Genomic DNA, 19,501 nt, shown 5'->3' on the forward strand with positions numbered 1-19,501 from the left:
CATTGTTCGGGGAAGCGTGGAAGGTTTTCTGTGTCCTTTGACTGCACAGCTCTTTTGTGCTATGTATTTGGAATGTGTCAGTGTATCACAAAATTGAACACTGTTAACGTTAAACTTTCAATCAAAAGAAAATGTTCCACTGAATGGGTGAGTATTTGCAAAAGTTAAGCTTACTTTTCTTTGTTTTTAGCTTTTGTCCCTGAGAGCTGAGTGAGTGAAATAATTGAATTCTCTGTGTTTGATTAAATTCAGGACTGTGGCAAAGAAATTATTTTATTTGTTCAGTGGGAAAGAAAGTCTGAAATGAAAACCTGTTACATCTGTCTTTTTTTGATGATTTGAGCATACAGTACCCAGAAGAACGCTCAGTTCTTCAAACATTTGTGATGCTGGATTTATCTTATAAATATCCAGTTTTATGGAAGGGAAATGCAGAATAGATATTTGGCTAGATGGGATTCTGCTGGAGTTCTATCATTTCATTTGGCTGAAAATTTAGTAGTATAAGATTCTATTCATCATCTGACAGGCTTAACACATTTTTGAAGATAAGAATCAACAAAGCTCTCATCTTTGCTAATTCACTTTAGTTCAATGAAGCCTGATTCTGATGTGGATTATAAAAATGTAATCTTGTTATATGGTGAGTGTTATACTGTAATTATATTGATAAATGTGCTGTATAAAAGGCATTGCTCTTTTTTCCCCTCTTTCTCTTTTTCACTTCAACTCAAGCCAAATATAGACATTGAACCAGCTGCCTTAAATATTATTCAGGAAGGCAGATTGTGCACACAAATTGTACAATTAATTTACAATTAAACTGAAAATTGAACAATACAGTTTAAGCAGTCAAGATGTTTTGATGAAGACAGCGCATTGTTTTGGCCAAGTAGGCCAAGTTACCGCGATAACTTGTATCCAGCTGCCTAAATTTAAAATCATATAATTTATTCACACAACAGTATGTAAAATGATAGACCATAGTACACAGTATGTGATTTGAAGACAGCATCTGTCTGAATGTGTCTTGTCCCAATTGGGCTGCTCGGGGTTTCTAGCGTTAGGACAGTCATGTTGTTGTCAGTTTCTAAGAGCAGTTACTCAAGTCCACTATTCTGTATAGACAAAGGCAGACACTGGTTGCTGATCATTATTTTTGCACATATACCAAGATCACTCAAGCAGCAGCCGAGGCAAGTGGGACATCTGCCTCTGTGCCGCTCAGTCTATCAAGCAAATACCATAATCCACCAAAGATAACAGATTTGGATTTTGTCTTTTGCCAAAATGGCAGACCATATTGGGTCAGGTGGTGAACAGAAAGGAGAGGCAGAAGGCTGCATGACCCCCCTGATGCCCCCAACCCTTTTTCCCTCCATTCAACCAATTCAACATAATCCTACCAGGGTTGATTATTAGTTCTCATGGCTTGGTTGCTCACTTGTGTGTTTTGGAGGTGCAACATAATTCTATGCCATTCACATTGTTGTTTGTATGGATGGGTAACATTTTATTGTGGTGAATTATGATTGCACATTTTATGTCAGGCTATTGCAACATTTGGCCATGCTTATATTGGTCCAGGTGTTATTATTGTTACACTTTCATTGGGGTTCATCATTAAGTCAATGAGGTCTCTGTCATCTGTAAAACCACATTTATGAATACAAACTGCTTACAGCAAAAGAAAAAACGGAATCTTAACAAATCAATATTTGGTTTAAGTGTTTGATAGATTTTGCATTCAATGGTTTAGGTCTTCCTTGTTGTGTACTTCCTTATCTTGCATTTTTATGCTATCATATTTTATAGACAAGATTTTAAATATGCTGTAACTCCCATAACAGACTTTTCTTTGTCTTGCACGTGAAGTCAGTTAGTCAACTTCCCATCAGGCTAGAGAGGAGGGGTGGCTGGCGGCTGAGGCTACAAGCTGTTTGTTTGCATGTTTGCCAGACATTTACCATAGCGCTGAAGAAAACCTGCTGGGTTTTATTAGATTGCTTGACACCCCTCACCGCTGTTTTTGTGGTTGTCTTTGACTGCAATGCGGTAGGTAGCCTGGACATCTTTATCCGCCCCGCTATCATCCCGCTGCCTGTCACAGCAACAGACAATTTTGCAGCTTGTCCCACCAAGGTCACTCCTGGCCCTATCTTGTATTGAGTTGGGCTGAGTGGGATTGAATTATACAGTTGGGGGCAGTTATTATTGGACTTTTTTTTTTTGTCAATAACCAAAAATAATTTCTCTTCCTGTGATACAGCATTTGGTAATGGCAATCTAAGTGTTTTAAACAAGTATACTTTTTAAACAAGTTTTGTATATCTTGTTCCCACATACCATGTATTTTTTACATATTTTACAAATTCCCATTTTCGATTTATTCAATGAGAAACTCTCCTCTGATGATGTAGTATTACTATTTCCAGTATCTTATCCCAAGATTTGCATGGTACTCAGGAGTAAATCTGGCTTGAAATATGTAGTACAGGAAACCTTTTTAAAGTTATCCCCAGATATCCAGATCAGATAACACTCCCGTTTTCTGTGACAACTCATTTCAGTTTTGACTTTTTGAGAACAAGCAGCTTTATGGAAAAGCCAATCTGGATCACAAGTCGATGGCACAAATGTGAGTCTTTCGTACTGCCCTGCTATTAGGTTAACACCACTTAATAGATGACAGTAATGAATAATGTCTCTGCATGGAGTGATATGGGCAGAATATACAGTCTCACTTATGCGTCAAATCACTTCCAGTCAGAGACATTTGCCAAAAAGAAGGCTGTTGGCAAGCTGGTCATACTCACCCTCCTCCTTGATTTGGCTCAATTTTGCATTGTCAGCCTCCTTTAATTAACCCTTGCCAACCCGCCTCTGACGACATGTCTGATAGCCTCTCCATGGGCTGGCAGGCCAGTCTTGGTTTGAAAAGGAAGGATAGAGAGAGGAGGGGTAGCGAGCAGCAGCAGCAGCAGCAGGGGGTGAATGTGAAAGAGTGAGGTAGTCCTTTCTTCATCTCTCTTTTGATGCTATTTCATCTTGGGACTCAGTCACTTTACAGCTTCGAGGTTCTCTGACAGATGGGGTTTTGCCTCCTCTTAGTAAACGGCATGGTAAAGAAATATGTTGGCCACTTCTAAGACAAGTCACCAGGAATGTGAATCAGATTAGAGGTGAGTTGATAGAAATTGCAGAACCTTTAATTAATCCACAGTTAATATTTGAAATAGATTAATTGCACTTTGTCTTGCATGTTTAAGGCAATTTTTTCATGAAGTGCCAGTTTATGCCTGTGCTTGGTCTACTTTTTTTTTATGAGCCAAGGGGAAACTGGACACCATTGCCTCACAGAAAAAGGCAACAGAAGAGCCAGAATTTATATATTATGGATGTATTGGCAAACAATCAGTCATATTAAGTCAGATTTGTTTAATTATGTTATGCTTTGTTTTGTTGTGTATGCATGTGTGTGTCATTTAGAAGCTTTTTTATGACAAAATGTTGCCACCTGAAACCTGAAAGGGATGTCCCTATGATGGTGTTGTCAATTTTTCCCACAGATGGCTATGTCTACAACTAGTTTTTACTTTGCTTGATTCAAACATCTGCATAACTTCAAAAACATTGCAATATGAGGTGTGTTACATTGTTTTTAAACCACAGGAGTACATGGTCTTAAGTTGATATACTTTCACCACAAAAATCATCAAATGGGGCGGCCAGTGATGCTAAGAGACAAGACATTAATATGTCAGTATATGGTATTGCTCTCTCATTCAATATGATATTGACAGACAAATGTAAATTTGACATATTTGTATCTGATTTGGTACAAACACATTTCCTAGTGTTTAATAGTGTCATAGGTAAAGTTCATCAAACACGTACCTGATTGTTTTATTTGTGTCTAATAACTTTTTGCAGGTTTCAAGAAATGTTATTTAATGATGTTGCTATCATCGGTTGTCTTGTATTTTGTCAGGGTAACAATGAGAAGTTAAGAATGCACTGGCACTATTGGGGTATCAAAATTCAAATTTCAAACTAAGTGAATTTGGTCAGTGTGATTGACATCCAATACCAATGTCATGCCTAAAGGTTGCTGGCTCATACAAAACACTGCAGTCATTAATTGCTTCAAAGCATTATCCAAGCTCCTGTTAAGAGTGGTTTAACTATTTATACACCAAGTGAAATGAAATGTTTGGTTAACTAGTCAATGTGTTGCCCTTTAATTAACATTCTAGATTGCTTCATAATCTTCTTTACTGACTATATCTTGAATTCGGAATTAAAAACCCTTTCATACATTGATGTTTTTTAGTTGCTTCATTCAAAAGTGTTGAATGTATTTTTCCCATCCATTAATGTGGGTAAAACAAAGTTGAGGAAAAAAAATGTATCCTTTTTTAACTAGTTTTCTCTGAAAACATTTTTCCAAACACATATTACAAAATGTCTTAAGATGGCACAAATGCACGTGTGGTTCTGTTATGTAATAAGCCCACTGAGGGAGTGGTGTTTTTCATCAGTAGATATTCCACCCTTGTGTTCTTCCTAGTTTTCGTTCCCAAATATCTATTAATTTGTCCTCATAAAATTCTAATTTATTTTTATAATGAATTGTAATTACTGATTTTATCCCTTGTTTGTGCAGAAAATATTACAAGTGTATGTATGCTGCTGAAAGAAGAAGGCCTGGTGTGTTGAATATTGTATGAGATAATCTTTGCACGGCTGAGTGGAGACACAGCATTGCATTCATAGCATGAGAAGTGATGTGGTGAAATGCTGTAGGGGAAAAGAAATGGCTTAATGTGATTGAATCTGTAAAGGCAAAAATCAGCCATTCTTGGCCTAGTCTGGCTATATTATACATCATTTGACACATACACAGTCCAACAGAAGCTTGATGCCATAGTTTTCACAGCTAAAGAAGACGAGGTGCTTTTTTATAAATGTCTACTTTCCAGCAGGTTTCAAGGACTTTAAACACTAGTACCACCTTTTATAGATCCTGATTTGTACAGTTGTTATCCCCATTAACACTGACAAAGAAAGCGTTACGTAATTTCAAAAAAAGGTGGTACAGTTGAGTGTCTAACAAACAAGTAAATCCTTATGGAAACTGAATGATACCAGAAGAATTTTGAGCCTTAGACCAGTTTCTCACCAAGGACCATTTTCAATGACTCACTTATGAAACACTCTTCATGCCATGGCATTCTGCTCTTCTCTGCTCACTGCTGAAGTTGTGACATAAAATATAGCTTCACTGCCTTCGCTGTGGGGTTGTTGAGTTCACCTGTGCTATTTCGTAATATCTGAGATGCAGTAACGCATCTGAAAGCTTGCAAGTCTGAGGGGAGGAGCTTAGTTAACCACGCTGTCAGAGCGGTAGCAGCTGATCCAGTGAGTGGAAATATGAAATATTTAGTCCATCACAGGACTTCCCGGGACTCTCAGAGGAGGACTACAATTCTTGTTTTTTGTTTCGTCAATTCTTTTTTCCCAAAGTCAATGAGCAGTGATGCTTGTCTTCAGTTGTTTCCTGCTTCCAGACAACACACAGTCACTGTTCACATTCACCGTGACGCTCCAACGAGTTAACTAAAGCTGCAATAATGAAGAGGTTTTCTTCTGTAACTGCAGATTTTACAGACCTGTACATGTCAAATATAGTAAGGCAACAATCACATTTTAAAACAATTGCATCCCCCTATTATAAAGCAAATGACAGCAATTCACACAATCGTATTTGCGGTGTTGAGTTGACGGATACTGTTTCAGACTATATCAGCTTCGGACCTGAAAAGTCTTCTTAACTTGCGAAGCTCTGACAAAAAGCTTCAATTTACAATTTAGAAAACATGTTGCTATACACTCTGATATAAATGAGGAACCTTCTGACAAATCCTATTATGATCAATTTTTATTAGGAAATGTACTTAAAGGTTCTCAAACTGAATCACAGCACAAGAAACAAAATAACAATACTTTAGATATTTTTGCTCAAAATCATTACCACTACCAAATGTAACTGTTCATAGATAATCAATAAGCAGGTTAACCTTCTTTGAAAAATTTTCTGAGCATTTCAAAAACTCTACAGAAAACTATAAAAACACCCAGATGAGCTTCCAAGAATATCTGTCTGCATGTCTTGTTGGATTTCCATTGTGAGCTCTTTTCAGGGTTGTATTATGAAACCTGATTTAATTAGCTTCAACAATTAAATTGACTGAATAACTCATAAAATTAAAGAACTTCTTCATCGTCATGATCATAATTATAAGAACCTCTCATGATGTCTTGTTATGTTAATTAAGTACAGATGACAAAAACTAATTTAATCACTGTACTAAAGATTAGGACTAATTCACTGTAAAGAGCATTTCCAGAATTGTCTTAGGGAGACCACTCTGGGAGGCAAGAACACTGATATTTTCCTGCCAGGGGAAAGAATGTGAAATTATTCTCATGTTCAGATAAGACATGCAAGTCACTGAGCTCCTCCTTCACCATATGCCTCTGTTTCACACATTATGATGATGGACTCATGGAGCATAACCATCTTCTGTTTTCCTTACAAGCCCCATTTGTTATTATCCAAGTAAACATGTATGCATTGTTATCAGAAGCCTCCTGTGACTACAGAAGAATACATTTGATTTTGATTCCTCTATATCACAGTGGTCTACTTACTTTGACATCAATTCATATATATTTATATATATATATATATTATTATTTTTTTCCATATATGTGTGTGTGTGCGGGGGGGGGGGTTGGTTTTTATTATTTTTCCTTTCATGATAAATCAACTTTTTTTGACATGGCATACATATTTGAAAAAGAAATGAATGAGTTGCACATTATTAAGCTGTTGATTAGGAAATAAATACCCATGTCGATGTCATTTTTAGAGTAAAATCAACCCAATTCCTCCATTTAAGTTAATTATTATTGTTGTTTCGTCCTCACCATCAGTTTGTTTGTCCTACTAGGATTTACTATTTACAATTCGCCAGTGCAAATATGAAACCAAACCAAAATTCATAGTTTAAGTTACCACAGTTTTACATCTCAGTTGTGGAGCTTGATTTAAGTAGCAATATTGTAAGAAATATTGTTAAGTATTTCCATTCGCTATCTGCTAAATTTCATACTGAAACCATCTTTTCTTAAGAATCTATCTGGAACCAAGTCAGTTTGGATTTTTGTCTTTTGAGCATTTTATTTGTCTCATACAGCCACCACACAGTGAAGTCCATCACAAAGTGAAGGCTGGTCTCTGAGGAAGAGCAGAATGCTGCCTGTCACCTCTTAAGCTTTTGCCCAGCCAAGGGTTGACTTTGAATCATAATGCTCAAGAGACCTGTTCACATCCAAAAATAAATCCCCCACCCTGCGCACCAATGCCAATTACCTAAACAGCGATTTAAATTCCTCTTTCTTTTTGTGTGAAAGGATCGCTCTGCAGCTGCTCTTAGTAGAAACTCATTTTCAATCAAAATGGGCTTAAGTAAAGATGAGTGAAGTTGATAAAAGCTGTATTTCTAATCCAATCCGTAACTTTTGTTTTCGAAACGGCGATGTCTGCTGAAAAGCAGCACAGCGAGACAATGGAGTTCTTTTGGTTCAAAGCTCCTGTGACATTGCTCTGCAGTTCTCCTTCATTATATATGGAACTGTGGTAAATCAGTTATACAGTATAGCTCTAGCATAAATATTGACAGGCCATTTTTAAATAGTATGCTCAGTGGTTTAAACATACGTCTCTGAATAATTTCCCTGACGATGGTTTTGAGCTGAAGCAGAAGTGAGATCCCACATTTTGCTTGATTTGTCTGTCATGCTTTATGCTGCTGGAAACCACATGAAATGTACTGGTATTTTATTTGTCTTTAAATTTCTTCAGACATATTGGGCTGTCTTGTTCCTATAGAACATAAGTTTGATGACATATTTCATGATTTAACAGAGGCTGCAATTTTGCATTTCTGGTGATTTGTTCATAAATCTGATCAACTATTTTGCTGGAAAATTCATTTTTTTATGGTGCTAATATGTTGTATGCCTCTATGATCACATCTGTGTGATCATGCAACGCTCGACAGCCTAGTTACTGTATTTCTCCCTCCATGTCATGATATTAATTTCATGTCTCAAGTGAATCGGCATTGATGTGTTATCCATCTTTACAGCACTGCAGTAACATTCAAATTTAATATGAAAAGTAAGCATGTGCTTAAGCAACATTTTAATAAGCAACATTTTGATAACTATTCAAGCCGGGTTTATGTAAAGGAGGAACTACTCTTATTGAATGCCCCCTACATGCCCCCCTACGTGCTCAACATTTTAATATTTTCTAAATAAACATAAGAAAATGAACATGGACATTATCTTCGTCGGACAGCTACTTGTCAACACATCTCCGGCTTGTCCACATTTCCCTCCTTCCTTCTTTGTAAGCCTTTTCAAGTGACTCACTATTCTGTCATTTTCAGCCTGCCTTCGGGTTTCATCCTTGTCTCTGATGAATTATAGATTGCAAGGCGGAATTGACTTGTCGAAAAGTGTAATTAGCTTTAGGAAGTTGTTTTCATTTCTTTGTTATTTTGAGTGCAGGATCTGTTGAAGACCATTCAGACTGAAAGTTCACATCTGATGCAAGTCTTACTACAGAGTTTGGATCTGTAGATAAATTAGTTCTCTACAGTATAAATATCCTTTCATTTGCCACCAAAACTTTCAAAGCGTGTTGCGATGTAAAAACACTCATTAATTTATATTACTCTTCAAACATGGTCGAAAATATGTGAATACAATATTTCATTTGAAATGGTCAAAAAACTGTCTCACAGTTTTAAAATGTGAACAAATCTGGAATCTGCCCATTGGTATGCAGTTCTTAGAAACAGACCGATTCTTGGTTCTTCCATCACCTGTCCATTCAGTGTCATAAAATATTCGGTTTTGTTTAATTCAGCTGACAATCAACAACAAAGTATGCGGTCCGTAGTGAAAATATAACATATTCAGGAACTATCATCCAGGGTGTCAGTCATCCAAAAGAGACTTGTCATGTTGGCATGGAAACCAGTCTGTACAGAAAGGCTCTGCATCAATAGACATGGGGGATGGGAGACAGTGAAAGGGCTTGTATTGTTATTAAAGGTGATTTATCATGGCCGATGGCAGAAAATTAGTTCACACATTACAGAAATACCATGCATGAGTCTTAATTCTGTTGTCATTAAAGACTGCTTTGAAATTACTGTCTGATCCATACAATCTCATTACTCATGTTGACTGTCAGCCCTCTACAGTCATAGCTGCTTTATTGAAGATCATTTTCTCTTTACCACTTATTCTTTCAAGGAGCTATTATTTGTATGAGTTATGAAAAATTCAACATAATTTCCTTGGTTTTTTGTTTTGTGTTGTTTTCAAACCAGAAATCAAGCACTGGTACTCAAATTAATTGGGTCTATGACACCGAAAAAGGTACACAGATATGCAATGTTCCTAGGCATTTGTGCCACATCAAGTCTGTTAGTGTGGCTGATAATTAGGCATTTAATTAATTAAACTCTGTTCCATGATTTATTGCTGCAGTTTGAAGGGGTTTAAATAGTTCATACTACTTCCGAGATAAAAGATAGTGATGGCAGATAAAAAAAATACAGTTTGTTAAAAGCTCACCCACAAAACATACACTGCTCTGTTACTATTATAAGTACTGCAGCTACATCTGCTGTCATCTACTATTAAAAGATATATTAAAACTCAATGTATGACTTATCATTGCCATATCATTACTTATACTCTTCTTTATCTGTTCCTATAGCTGGGATGACAGCAGTTCAGTAAGTAGTGGCCTGAGTGACACCTTGGACAACATCAGCACCGATGATCTGAACACACCTGCTTACTCATCTGTCAGCTCATCCCGCAAAAATAGAGCAGCACAGGTGAGGAAACGAAATGCAAATCTATGTCCACAATGATTTGGGCCATAAATTGCCTGGCTTGCTGAGGAGTTCTGTAATTTCATACTTTATCAGAAAATTGCTAAATGTAATCCCAAATGTGATAAGTACAGTAGGTCTAAATAAGTTTCCCTTACAATAAGCAGCAAAAAAAGTAATCTGGTCATTTAGATTTATAAGACATAAATATAGAGAATGTGTTAAAACATTATAAATAAACATCAGAGGATGTTTCATTGTTGTCAATAACATCAGATCTATTCTTCATCAAATGCTGAGCAAAAAGAGTGTTGAGTCAGTCTGTGTACCAGCTGAGCAATTTAGAAACAGGCTGAAGGCCATTGCTCCTCTCTCCTAAGAGAATATTGCTGTATTCTGCCAAGTACATTTGGATCCTTATGAAATACTCAACAGACTGGGATCTTAAGAGACACTGGTGTTGCTAGAGAGACTGACCATCTGTCAAGGTGGGCTAATTATCACTGCCCTGCCTGTCGACATTTCTGTGGCCATGATTTTATGTTAAAAGAACAGCTCTGGTCTGTCCAAAAATAACTAATTTCACACACAGACATACCTCTCACTGCTCTCTTTGTCCATAGATTTATTTCTATGTACTGGTTGCAGGTGATTAACTATTCTGAAAATACCTTCCTACCAACACAGAAGGAAGGTCTGGTTCAGTATGATTTTTAAGTAATTCAGATAAACTTGCCTTAAAAGGGTTATCCAGTTCAAGTAAGTTATCCATTCAGTTCTTCATGATTTTGGCTTTTGTTTACTGGATTATCAGTAATAAGAAAATAATCAAAAAAGCTCCCTCTCTGGTGCATTTAGGGAAATGCAGGATTTAAGAGTCGAGCCTGGCCGGGCATATTCAGAAACAGGACTTCGTCACTGTCTTATTTTAGAGAGCTGTCTATTTATCTGTGTGTTTCCTTTGACACCCACCCCTGAAACAAATCTAGTCCCAGAGAGGTAGCAAATCCAAGCATGCTGAGCAGGAAGTGAGCAGCAGCTGGGCTGGAGCAGAGGACCTGAAAAAGGTGGAGGAAGAGCTAGATACAAGCATGGACCCCAGCAGCGGTTCTTCCCGTTGGAAGCCTTCCTCATCTTCTACTCAAGCTCAGGGCCAGTATGAGGATGCTGGTCAAAAGGCAACAACATTAGCCCAGATTTCCCAAACTGGTTCATTGAGGAGGGGTATGACAGCCCAAGTGGGTATCACACCACCCAGGACTAAGGGTACAAGTGCAACTCTCAAGACACCTGGTAAGACATGAAAACAGTCAGCTAAAGTATTGACAAAGCATAAAACATCCTTATTCTGATGTGAACTGTGTAATGTCATCTGCCACTCTGTCTATTGGTAAATATGTCCTGTATTTACCACTAATTTGCTTTAAAATTAACAAATTCGGAATTGGATTAGTAAGAATAGACACTGAATGGTGCACCCGTTTTGTGGGATTGATGGAAATCTCATTGAAGATAAAAATATCCTAATAGCCGCAACACATATATTATTCATTAACTCAAGAAGGGTTTGACACAACACTCACCTTGCAGTTATTGAGAGAGCCATGTAACATGTTACATGTAATCTAACACAAGTGTAGTCAACCACAGGGGCACTGACTTCTCTTTATTTAGAATGTAGATAGAGCAAGTAAATCATTTGCACATTCAAAAAATACAGTAATAAAGACATTCATTTTCCAAACAACCCCTAGAGTCAGAGTCAGTGTACGAATTAATGGCTGTGCCAAAAGAACAAACAAAAAAAACGTTGGCGATTGATATATTGATACACCACAAGACTTTGCAGTTGCTCTTGAGTTTTCAGTCCAGTCAACAATTTTGCCATTGCTGTTGCAGGGAAGATTGATTTTACTTTTGCTGAATTGTGATAGACTTCCGGCTGTTTGCCAGAATTTGCACTACAGTAATCAAGGTTTTCTGAATATTGCCTCAAATGTTTTGCCAAGAATCTGATTTCACTTTTTCTTTATTTTTCCTAATGCATTTTCATGCAAATTTATAGGCAAAACAGATGATGCTAAGGCCTCTGAAAAGGGCAAAGCAACCTCCAAAAGTTCAGCTACTATTCAGCGCTCACCCTCAGATGCTGGAAAGAGTAGCGGTGATGAAGGCAAGAAACCACCCTCTGGCATTGGGCGCCCACCAGTTACAGGTTCTTTCGGTTATAAGAAGATTCCTGGTCCCCCTGGGACCTTAATCACATCCAGTGGTGCTACACTAACCAGCGGCTCAGCCACCCTTGGTAAGGCACCCAAATCCTCAGCTGCCCTTGGCAAAGGAACAGGCATCAGTGGTGTTCGCAAGACTAGCCTGGATGGCTCACAACCTCAGGATGATGGAATTCTGCTTGGTTGTGGCGGCTCCAAAGTTCCCCTACAGTATCGTTCTCTACCACGACCAGCCAAATCTTCGAGTGGAGTGGCGGCAGGACGCAGCGGGCACCGCTCTAGCTCCAGCAGCATCGACTCCAATGTTAGCGGCAAGTCTCTTAGTGGTGGAGCAGCGACACAAGCCGGGGCCAAACGCAGGGATGCAGGAAAAGTGGGTACAGACCGTTCAAGTCCCATCAACATCAACCAGACGGACAAAGAGAAAGTGACGGTGACAGACCAGGACTCAGCGGCAGGGCTATCCACTTCTCCCAAGTCCAGCCCTACTTCAAGCTCAACAGGCCAGTCAGGCCTCCGGCAGCCAGGTTCCAAGTACCCAGATATTGCCTCTCCTACCTTTCGGAGGTCAGAAACACACATCATGCTCACTACTTTCATCCTGTCTGTGTGCCTCATCATGCATGTTTCCACTTTAATCAAGCATTTCATGTTATTCAGTCCATTCGGATTTTTCAAATTTCAATGATGGTGATGCTTGTCCTCGTGCAGCAAAGAAGCCTAAGCTGTAATTGGGAGTTTAGCTTGGATTTTAAATTACTTATCCGATGTGCTTTATATTTTCCAGAGTAATATTTTCAATTAATATCCAGGCTGATGAACAGATGTTTATGCACTGGCAAAGTTTTCCTGATGTAGGGTGTTCCTGTACCAGGTTGTGAATTTTGGACATGATGCATAGTGGTAAAGACCTACAATTGCAAAAAAAATGTTTGTTACGCATCTGATATTTCTATTGACGAGTATGTACGTCTCTCACTGGGTCCCAGAGTATCATATATTTTAGGACTTTCATAGGGTACTTTAAGTTCCATCGCTCAGCTGCACGGACAATGGTTGCCCTGCTGCATTCGATGCCACCTCAAGCAAAATATTCAGTACCTTGTCCTTGAAGATAAAGTTCTTTTTTTTTACAGGATTTTCAGTTCAGGCACGGCCATCTCAAGGGGATTTATTAGAAAAGACCAGAGACGAGAATTTAAAAGCATGCCAATCAGTGGCTCGGTAAATTCATGTAATCAGCAGGCTATGTTCCATCTGATCTACCAAGCTGACACTATATCAGCTTGTTTTCGAAAGCATTTTTTTTCTAAGAAACACTCACCTATTATTTTTTGTTAGGGTGTAGTGTCATTGTGAGAAAGGCACACTTCAGTTACAGCCTGTCTGCACACATGTGGGAGGCAAAGAGTGGCCTGATAGATTGGTGTATTTAAAATCATCATCAGATTGATAGATTACAACAGTTATTGAGACAGGCACTTACATGTCAATTGCCAAACTCACAGATAAAATTAGATTTCACTCATCTTATTTTTCAGACAAAGGAATGGCAAAGTGTTCTTTGAAAATTGGTGTTTATAGAAGCTGTTTCAACAGAACATTTAGTTTGTGATGTCGTTACCCAATAAAATTATTGTCTCAGATATAATGTAAAGGAGGCCTTTAAGATAATTGCCATGTTACCGACCTTTTCCCTGCAAAAGTAAACAATTTGTCAAATATAATACTGCAGATGCTCAGTACTTGCCCTTTGAGCATTTCTGAATGATTGCACCCACCTCTCTACCCTCAGATTGTTTGGCGCCAAAGCCAGCAGCAAGGCCAGCTCTCCGGGCACGCCTGACTCTGGCAAGTGCCCCTCAATACTGGGCAGCCCCCACGGCACGCTGACGAGGCAGGCCAGTCTGGACTCACCCTCCTCTGGCACAGGTAGTCTGGGTAGCGCTGGAGGACTGAGCGGTGGCAGCAGCCCACTGTATGTGAAAACGCCAGACCTGTGTACTGATTCCCCAGCCTCCAGCCCAGCCTCTGGCCTCTCCCTGCCTTCCAACGCTCGGCCCTGGCCTGCCTGTAGCTCCTCAGCTGGCAGCAAGGACACACTGAGCTGCCAGAGCATGACAAGTCTGCACACAAGCTCTGAGTCCATTGACCTGCCACTGGGCCACCATGGGCCCAAGGTTACACGAACTGGCAGTGTCAAGTCCACCCTGTCTGAGGGGTGAGTAACAGGGAATACGATTTGGCCAAATCGTATTCATTGTTTCATTTGAGAACACAGACAAATAATAGGCATCTTTCTCAGATATGCAATGATGGCTGAGTGGTCTGAAATAACATTATAATAATAACAGATCATCCACCATACAGCTTCACTGAAGTTTTTTTTTTTCATGGCATGGGTCAAGCATTATTATTAGGATATACATTAATAAACATAATATGATTTGTTTTGCTATCTGTAGTTATATAATGGAACTTTTTGAAAAGCAATCAGCATTTTCCAATATCTTATTTTTTTAATGGCTAAAAAACCATACGGCTACTGTCTTCACAGCAGTGAGTGAGGATCAGATAACAGTTTTAGGGCCCATGCTGTGCCAGAAATAAATATCACAACAAATTCAGGTCATTGAAGACTTCATTAGAATTCCTTATTCAAGTGCCCACTGTTAGGCATACAAACCACTCCAGAGCAAAATATGAACAGGGCAACTATCTATCACCCCCTTACTTTGGTAGAAAACTCTCAAAATGAAACAATTGATTTAGATATTTCCTGAGTTTGTGTCCAATACCATGATGCATTTGTTAATGTCTTTAGTGTTTTGTGTCTTAATGTCTGTCCGCATACAGAACATGTAAGTGCGTCAATTGACAAGTATGTTACATGTGAAGAAAGCCATTTTCTCATGCAACGCAAAAACAAAGGTTTTATGGTATTCGTTTAATTCACTCATCCTCTGTGTCTTAACAGCATGCCCCTTGACAGAAACACGCTTCCAAAAAAGAGACTGAGGTACATCAACTGTAGCCTGATCTTTATTAATTCATATAGACCATAATTATTGTATACACCTGCATGAGGATAATCTTTAACCTTTCCACTGTTTGTTCATGGTTGTATCGCATGGTTTACTTCTTCAGATTTTATGCCTATTATATTCAGCATTCCCCCTGCAGTAATTCAGTTCAGTCTCATAATACTGCTCAAATCGGATGAGATATGGACCCCTCTCGGTTATACCTGTAAGACATATCAGATAAAATATACAGGAAAAATTATAAAGGGACGCATTTATTAGTCTCTTTTGACCTCACCTCTCAAATGTAATAAGAGAATGTGATGTTGGACCCTGTGTCTAGAATCACTTCTGTCTACAAATATGAACTATCAGGAGCAGTATAAATGTAGGCTCATATGATAGGGCGGGAATTCATGATTCCAGTTCTGTGTGGATGCTCCTGTCAAGGTTGTCATATGCACTATGAGAAACTTGGAAAATGTGTTGGTCTTTAACTATACCTTTAAATGTTTGTAACCTTCTAAGACTTTTTTTGGAAGGGGGGGCGCTCAGCTTCAGTTAGTCTCTCCGGAAGAAATGAGAAGTGGCATGGAGCAAGGCAGCGAACAGGTTTTGTCAAGAGGGCAGGCAAAAAAATGTCATTATAATATCATTTTTCAATACATCTCATTTCATCTCATAGTGTGGTGCACTGCACAGTGTTTCCCCTTCCTTAGCTGAAGCAGAGAAGATTAAAAGGAGAGCCGGAAATACCATTCAACCTCTGTAGGGAATCACCTCTCAAGCCAGTTATACAGTACTGTGCGAAGTGGAGGGGTTGGATGTTGTCTGTGGATGTTCTCAGTCATCCACGTCATGGTTAATTCTTGTCAAAATCTTCCTCTCATGGCAACTGGACCTGTATTTCTTCCCTTGAAGACCTTTCACCTCTCATCTGAGAGGCTTCTTCAATTGAAGTCAGATCAGAAGTGAAGATGCTTATCAGATGAGAAGGGAAATGTGTTCAAGGGAAGAAAATCAAGTCCAGTTGCCACAAAAAGATTTTGACAAGGGTTAGATGTTGGTTCTACACCAATCTTTTTAATTTGTATAGCAAAAGGAGTGACTCTTTTCTAATTTGAAAAGCGGAGAAGAGTTTTACCCCTTATTATACTGGTTGTTCATGACTGTTTGTGCTGACTTCAGAATTCACTGAATGCAAATTTATGCACATCTGTTTAAATTTCAAACCCACCAGCATAATGTTTGTCAAATCCAACTTTCTAGAAAAGGAGCTTAGACTTATAATTACACTCTCTGATCAAACAAACAAACATGCTGAGTCTGCCTAAGCAGTAAGATATCTCAGTTAAAAACAATCCTTGAGATCTTTCAGCTGGTCCTTTTCAATTCTCATCAATACACCTGTTCCCTAAATCAGAGAATATCAAGTCCAGAGTGAGGTCATATGTGACAAGTGTAGTAATTGGGGCACTGGAGGGAAGACAGTCATGAAAAGGGATGAGAGTAAACTCAATTATCCTCCTCTGGGGATTAAATATGGCCGATTGTCACAAATGTGATAAGGGAGCCTTCTGCTGCCGAGCCACACTGGAACTGGGGAGAGAAGAGATGATGAGCAATGTGTTGGCAGTTTTAACCCAGAGCAGTGTGTGCATATAAGCGACTGAATGTGTGAAGACCCATGCATGTCAAGTTTTGCATGTCGTGGCTCAATGCAATTTCACTGTAAGCTTAATTGTTTTTCTCCTGGCTGCAAATCTCCGCACTCATTCAATAACTACTGCGTTGCACTGTTTTCAACACATTTCTTAAAGTTATCGTCGTATTTGGGGATTTCAGGTATCCTCCATCCTCCCGACAAACATCCCATGAAGAAGGAAAGGAGTGGTTGAGGTCCCATTCAACTGGGGGGCTTCAGGACACTGGGAGCCAGTCCCCACTGTCCCCCCCTGGAGCCTCCTGCACCAGCACTGGAAAATACCACTACTCCAACCTTTGTAAGTCTGTAAACCCGCTACACAATTTATTGCATCCAAGACTGTGGATCTGGTTGTTTTCATGTAAAACACTTGTGTCTCATTTTCATACAGGGTTGTGTATGTATTCAAGTCATTAGAGTTTTGAAAAAATCTGCACACCTCACATGCATGCGCGCTTATTCTCGCATGCATCCCAGAATTCGTTTTTGTTCTACATGTAAATAAATCATCAGTTCTTTTTGGAGCATCTTTGGCGTGTGGACTTTTTCAAAACTCAGCTAAGTCAATTTTTTTTTTTTTTTGATCCAGCACCCATCCCAAATTTGGCGGCGAATGTGCGTGTTTTTCTTTTCTATGTATTCAAGTCACCAGTCCCACTTCTACTTACAAGAACCTCCACCTCCACAATCTCCTGTTTACCAAAGTTCTCTTGGCCTGTAATCTCTCTGAAGTACAACTTTTAACATGGATTTCAGAAAGACTGTATGGAAATATTAGAGAAATTTAAGCCGAGCAAACATACTATGTCCCAAATTTCAGTCGAATAATCCAAAGCCTATCCAACCGAGGAAAGATGTCAAGTCTCAAAGGCATTACTTTAAATATAGCAGACAAAAAGACGTCTCTTTCACTTTTCTGCCTCTGATATTATAAAAATATTCCATTTTAAATGATATGGACCTGTGCCCATTGTAATATCTGTGCAGTGAGCCCAACCAACATCAGCCAGTATAACCTGCAACCAGGCAGCAGCAGCATGAGTCGCTCTAACAGCATCCCTGCCCAGGACTCTTTTGACCTGTATGGAGAGGGTCACCCACTGGGTGGCAGCGCAACCTCCCTGGAGGATCGCCCAAGGGCTATCAGTCGCTCTGGTTCCTTCAGGGACAGTACTGATGAAGGTAGGCCCCCCATAAGTATCTAGAAAAAAAGATAATAAAAAACATGTTTTTCTCTCTCAAAAGAAGACCACAGAAGTAATGCAACACACTGACTACAGCTAAGTCCCATCATTCATTGACTACTTACGTAAATACCAGATTTAATGAGCTCCCTGTGTGTCAGTTGGCTGATGCTTTGCTCTTTTTATGTGGTGTTTTAAATGGGATGTTATGACATTTGTGTAGAAGTCACTGTTGAACTAGCAAACGATGGTCCTTTTAAGCTTTTCACAGTTTACGTAATTTTGATCGCATTGATACCAAAGCCTAAATTGAAAAATAAATGACTAGTGTTGGTCACATATATTCCGTGATCTGTTGTTAATCATTCAGTATTCTCTCAATGCTCACAGTCCATGGCTCCTCACTGTCTCTGGTCTCCAGTACATCTTCTCTTTACTCTGCGGTAAGTTCCATTTTCTCTTATCTATTCTCAGATTATGACAGTTAATGTTTTATAGCTATAAAACAGTAAGGAACAAATTTTGCTGAATGCTGCAGATGTTGCTTGCCTCCAATGGAATTTTTCCAACTAAGAAGCTGGAGCAGAATGAGGTTTCTAATGACACAGCTAGATCTCCAGTCAACATGATCAGTGAGGCAGCAGATTAGTTTTAGAGCAGGATATCAATTGCTGCCCAGCTCGGTCGTTTTCCAATTTCACTTGCTTGTTGCCGAGGAACATGCACAGATGAGTGATGGGGATAGTTTTGTGTACAAAGTTTCCCCTCAAGCCGATAATTTGTGTCTTCCCTAGATGCCAGGAGCCATTTGCTATTTTTTGTCTCTCCGATTTTATCCTCTCAAGTGCTTGTGATATTTTTGTCACTTAAATAGCAATGTAATTAAAAATTTCCCCATGTGTTCCTGGTGTGTGTCGACAATTAAATCCCTTATTTTTGCCATCTATTGCTTCTCATATTTTGTTCTCAAATCAACATCAATAATCACACGTTAAGTAATGTGTACTTTTGTTTTTACAGACTGAGGAGAAAGCACATTCAGAGGTAAGGTAGAATGCCCTCATGTCTCTTTGATTGCATGTCTGCTCCTTTTTTTATCTTCCTGCTTCACATTCATACACTAAGATATTTGCACCCTGAAGCTACATGGCAGTTGGTTGGGTTTACATGCACTGCCCATGACTATGTCAAATAACATATTTTTGTGTATGAAATCTGACTTGCCATGTTTTTGTTTTGATTTTTGTTTTATTGTTTTTGGGTGAATTCAGTCCAACAACTCCTGGTTTACATGCATGCTTTGCCACCTTTGATTGACTGCTACCACAATTTTGTGTCTCATTCTGTGTTTGTGTTATAATAAGTTTCCCTG

At 39.0% G+C, this 19,501-nt stretch overlaps 1 protein-coding gene across 1 annotated transcript in view; it reads left to right on the plus strand.

Annotated features, from left to right (window-relative positions):
• The window catches only part of nav3 (neuron navigator 3), a 179,651-nt gene that overhangs the window by 132,924 nt on the left and 27,226 nt on the right, over nucleotides 1-19,501 (plus strand). The window contains exons 13-22 of the mRNA XM_086146866.1: nucleotides 9,866-9,989; nucleotides 10,976-11,279; nucleotides 12,052-12,784; nucleotides 14,013-14,149; nucleotides 14,234-14,438; nucleotides 15,195-15,236; nucleotides 17,086-17,243; nucleotides 17,933-18,127; nucleotides 18,520-18,572; nucleotides 19,150-19,173. Of these exons, the coding sequence (XP_086002992.1) occupies nucleotides 9,866-9,989; nucleotides 10,976-11,279; nucleotides 12,052-12,784; nucleotides 14,013-14,149; nucleotides 14,234-14,438; nucleotides 15,195-15,236; nucleotides 17,086-17,243; nucleotides 17,933-18,127; nucleotides 18,520-18,572; nucleotides 19,150-19,173 (1,975 nt within the window). The remainder of the gene's footprint in view (nucleotides 1-9,865; nucleotides 9,990-10,975; nucleotides 11,280-12,051; nucleotides 12,785-14,012; nucleotides 14,150-14,233; nucleotides 14,439-15,194; nucleotides 15,237-17,085; nucleotides 17,244-17,932; nucleotides 18,128-18,519; nucleotides 18,573-19,149; nucleotides 19,174-19,501) is intronic.

The sequence above is a fragment of the Fistularia commersonii genome, chromosome 5, assembly GCF_037954325.1.
Source record: "Fistularia commersonii isolate RoL2024-O1a breed Wild chromosome 5, RoL_Fcom_v1.0, whole genome shotgun sequence".
In the NCBI taxonomy this organism is placed as follows: Eukaryota; Metazoa; Chordata; class Actinopteri; order Syngnathiformes; family Fistulariidae; genus Fistularia; species Fistularia commersonii.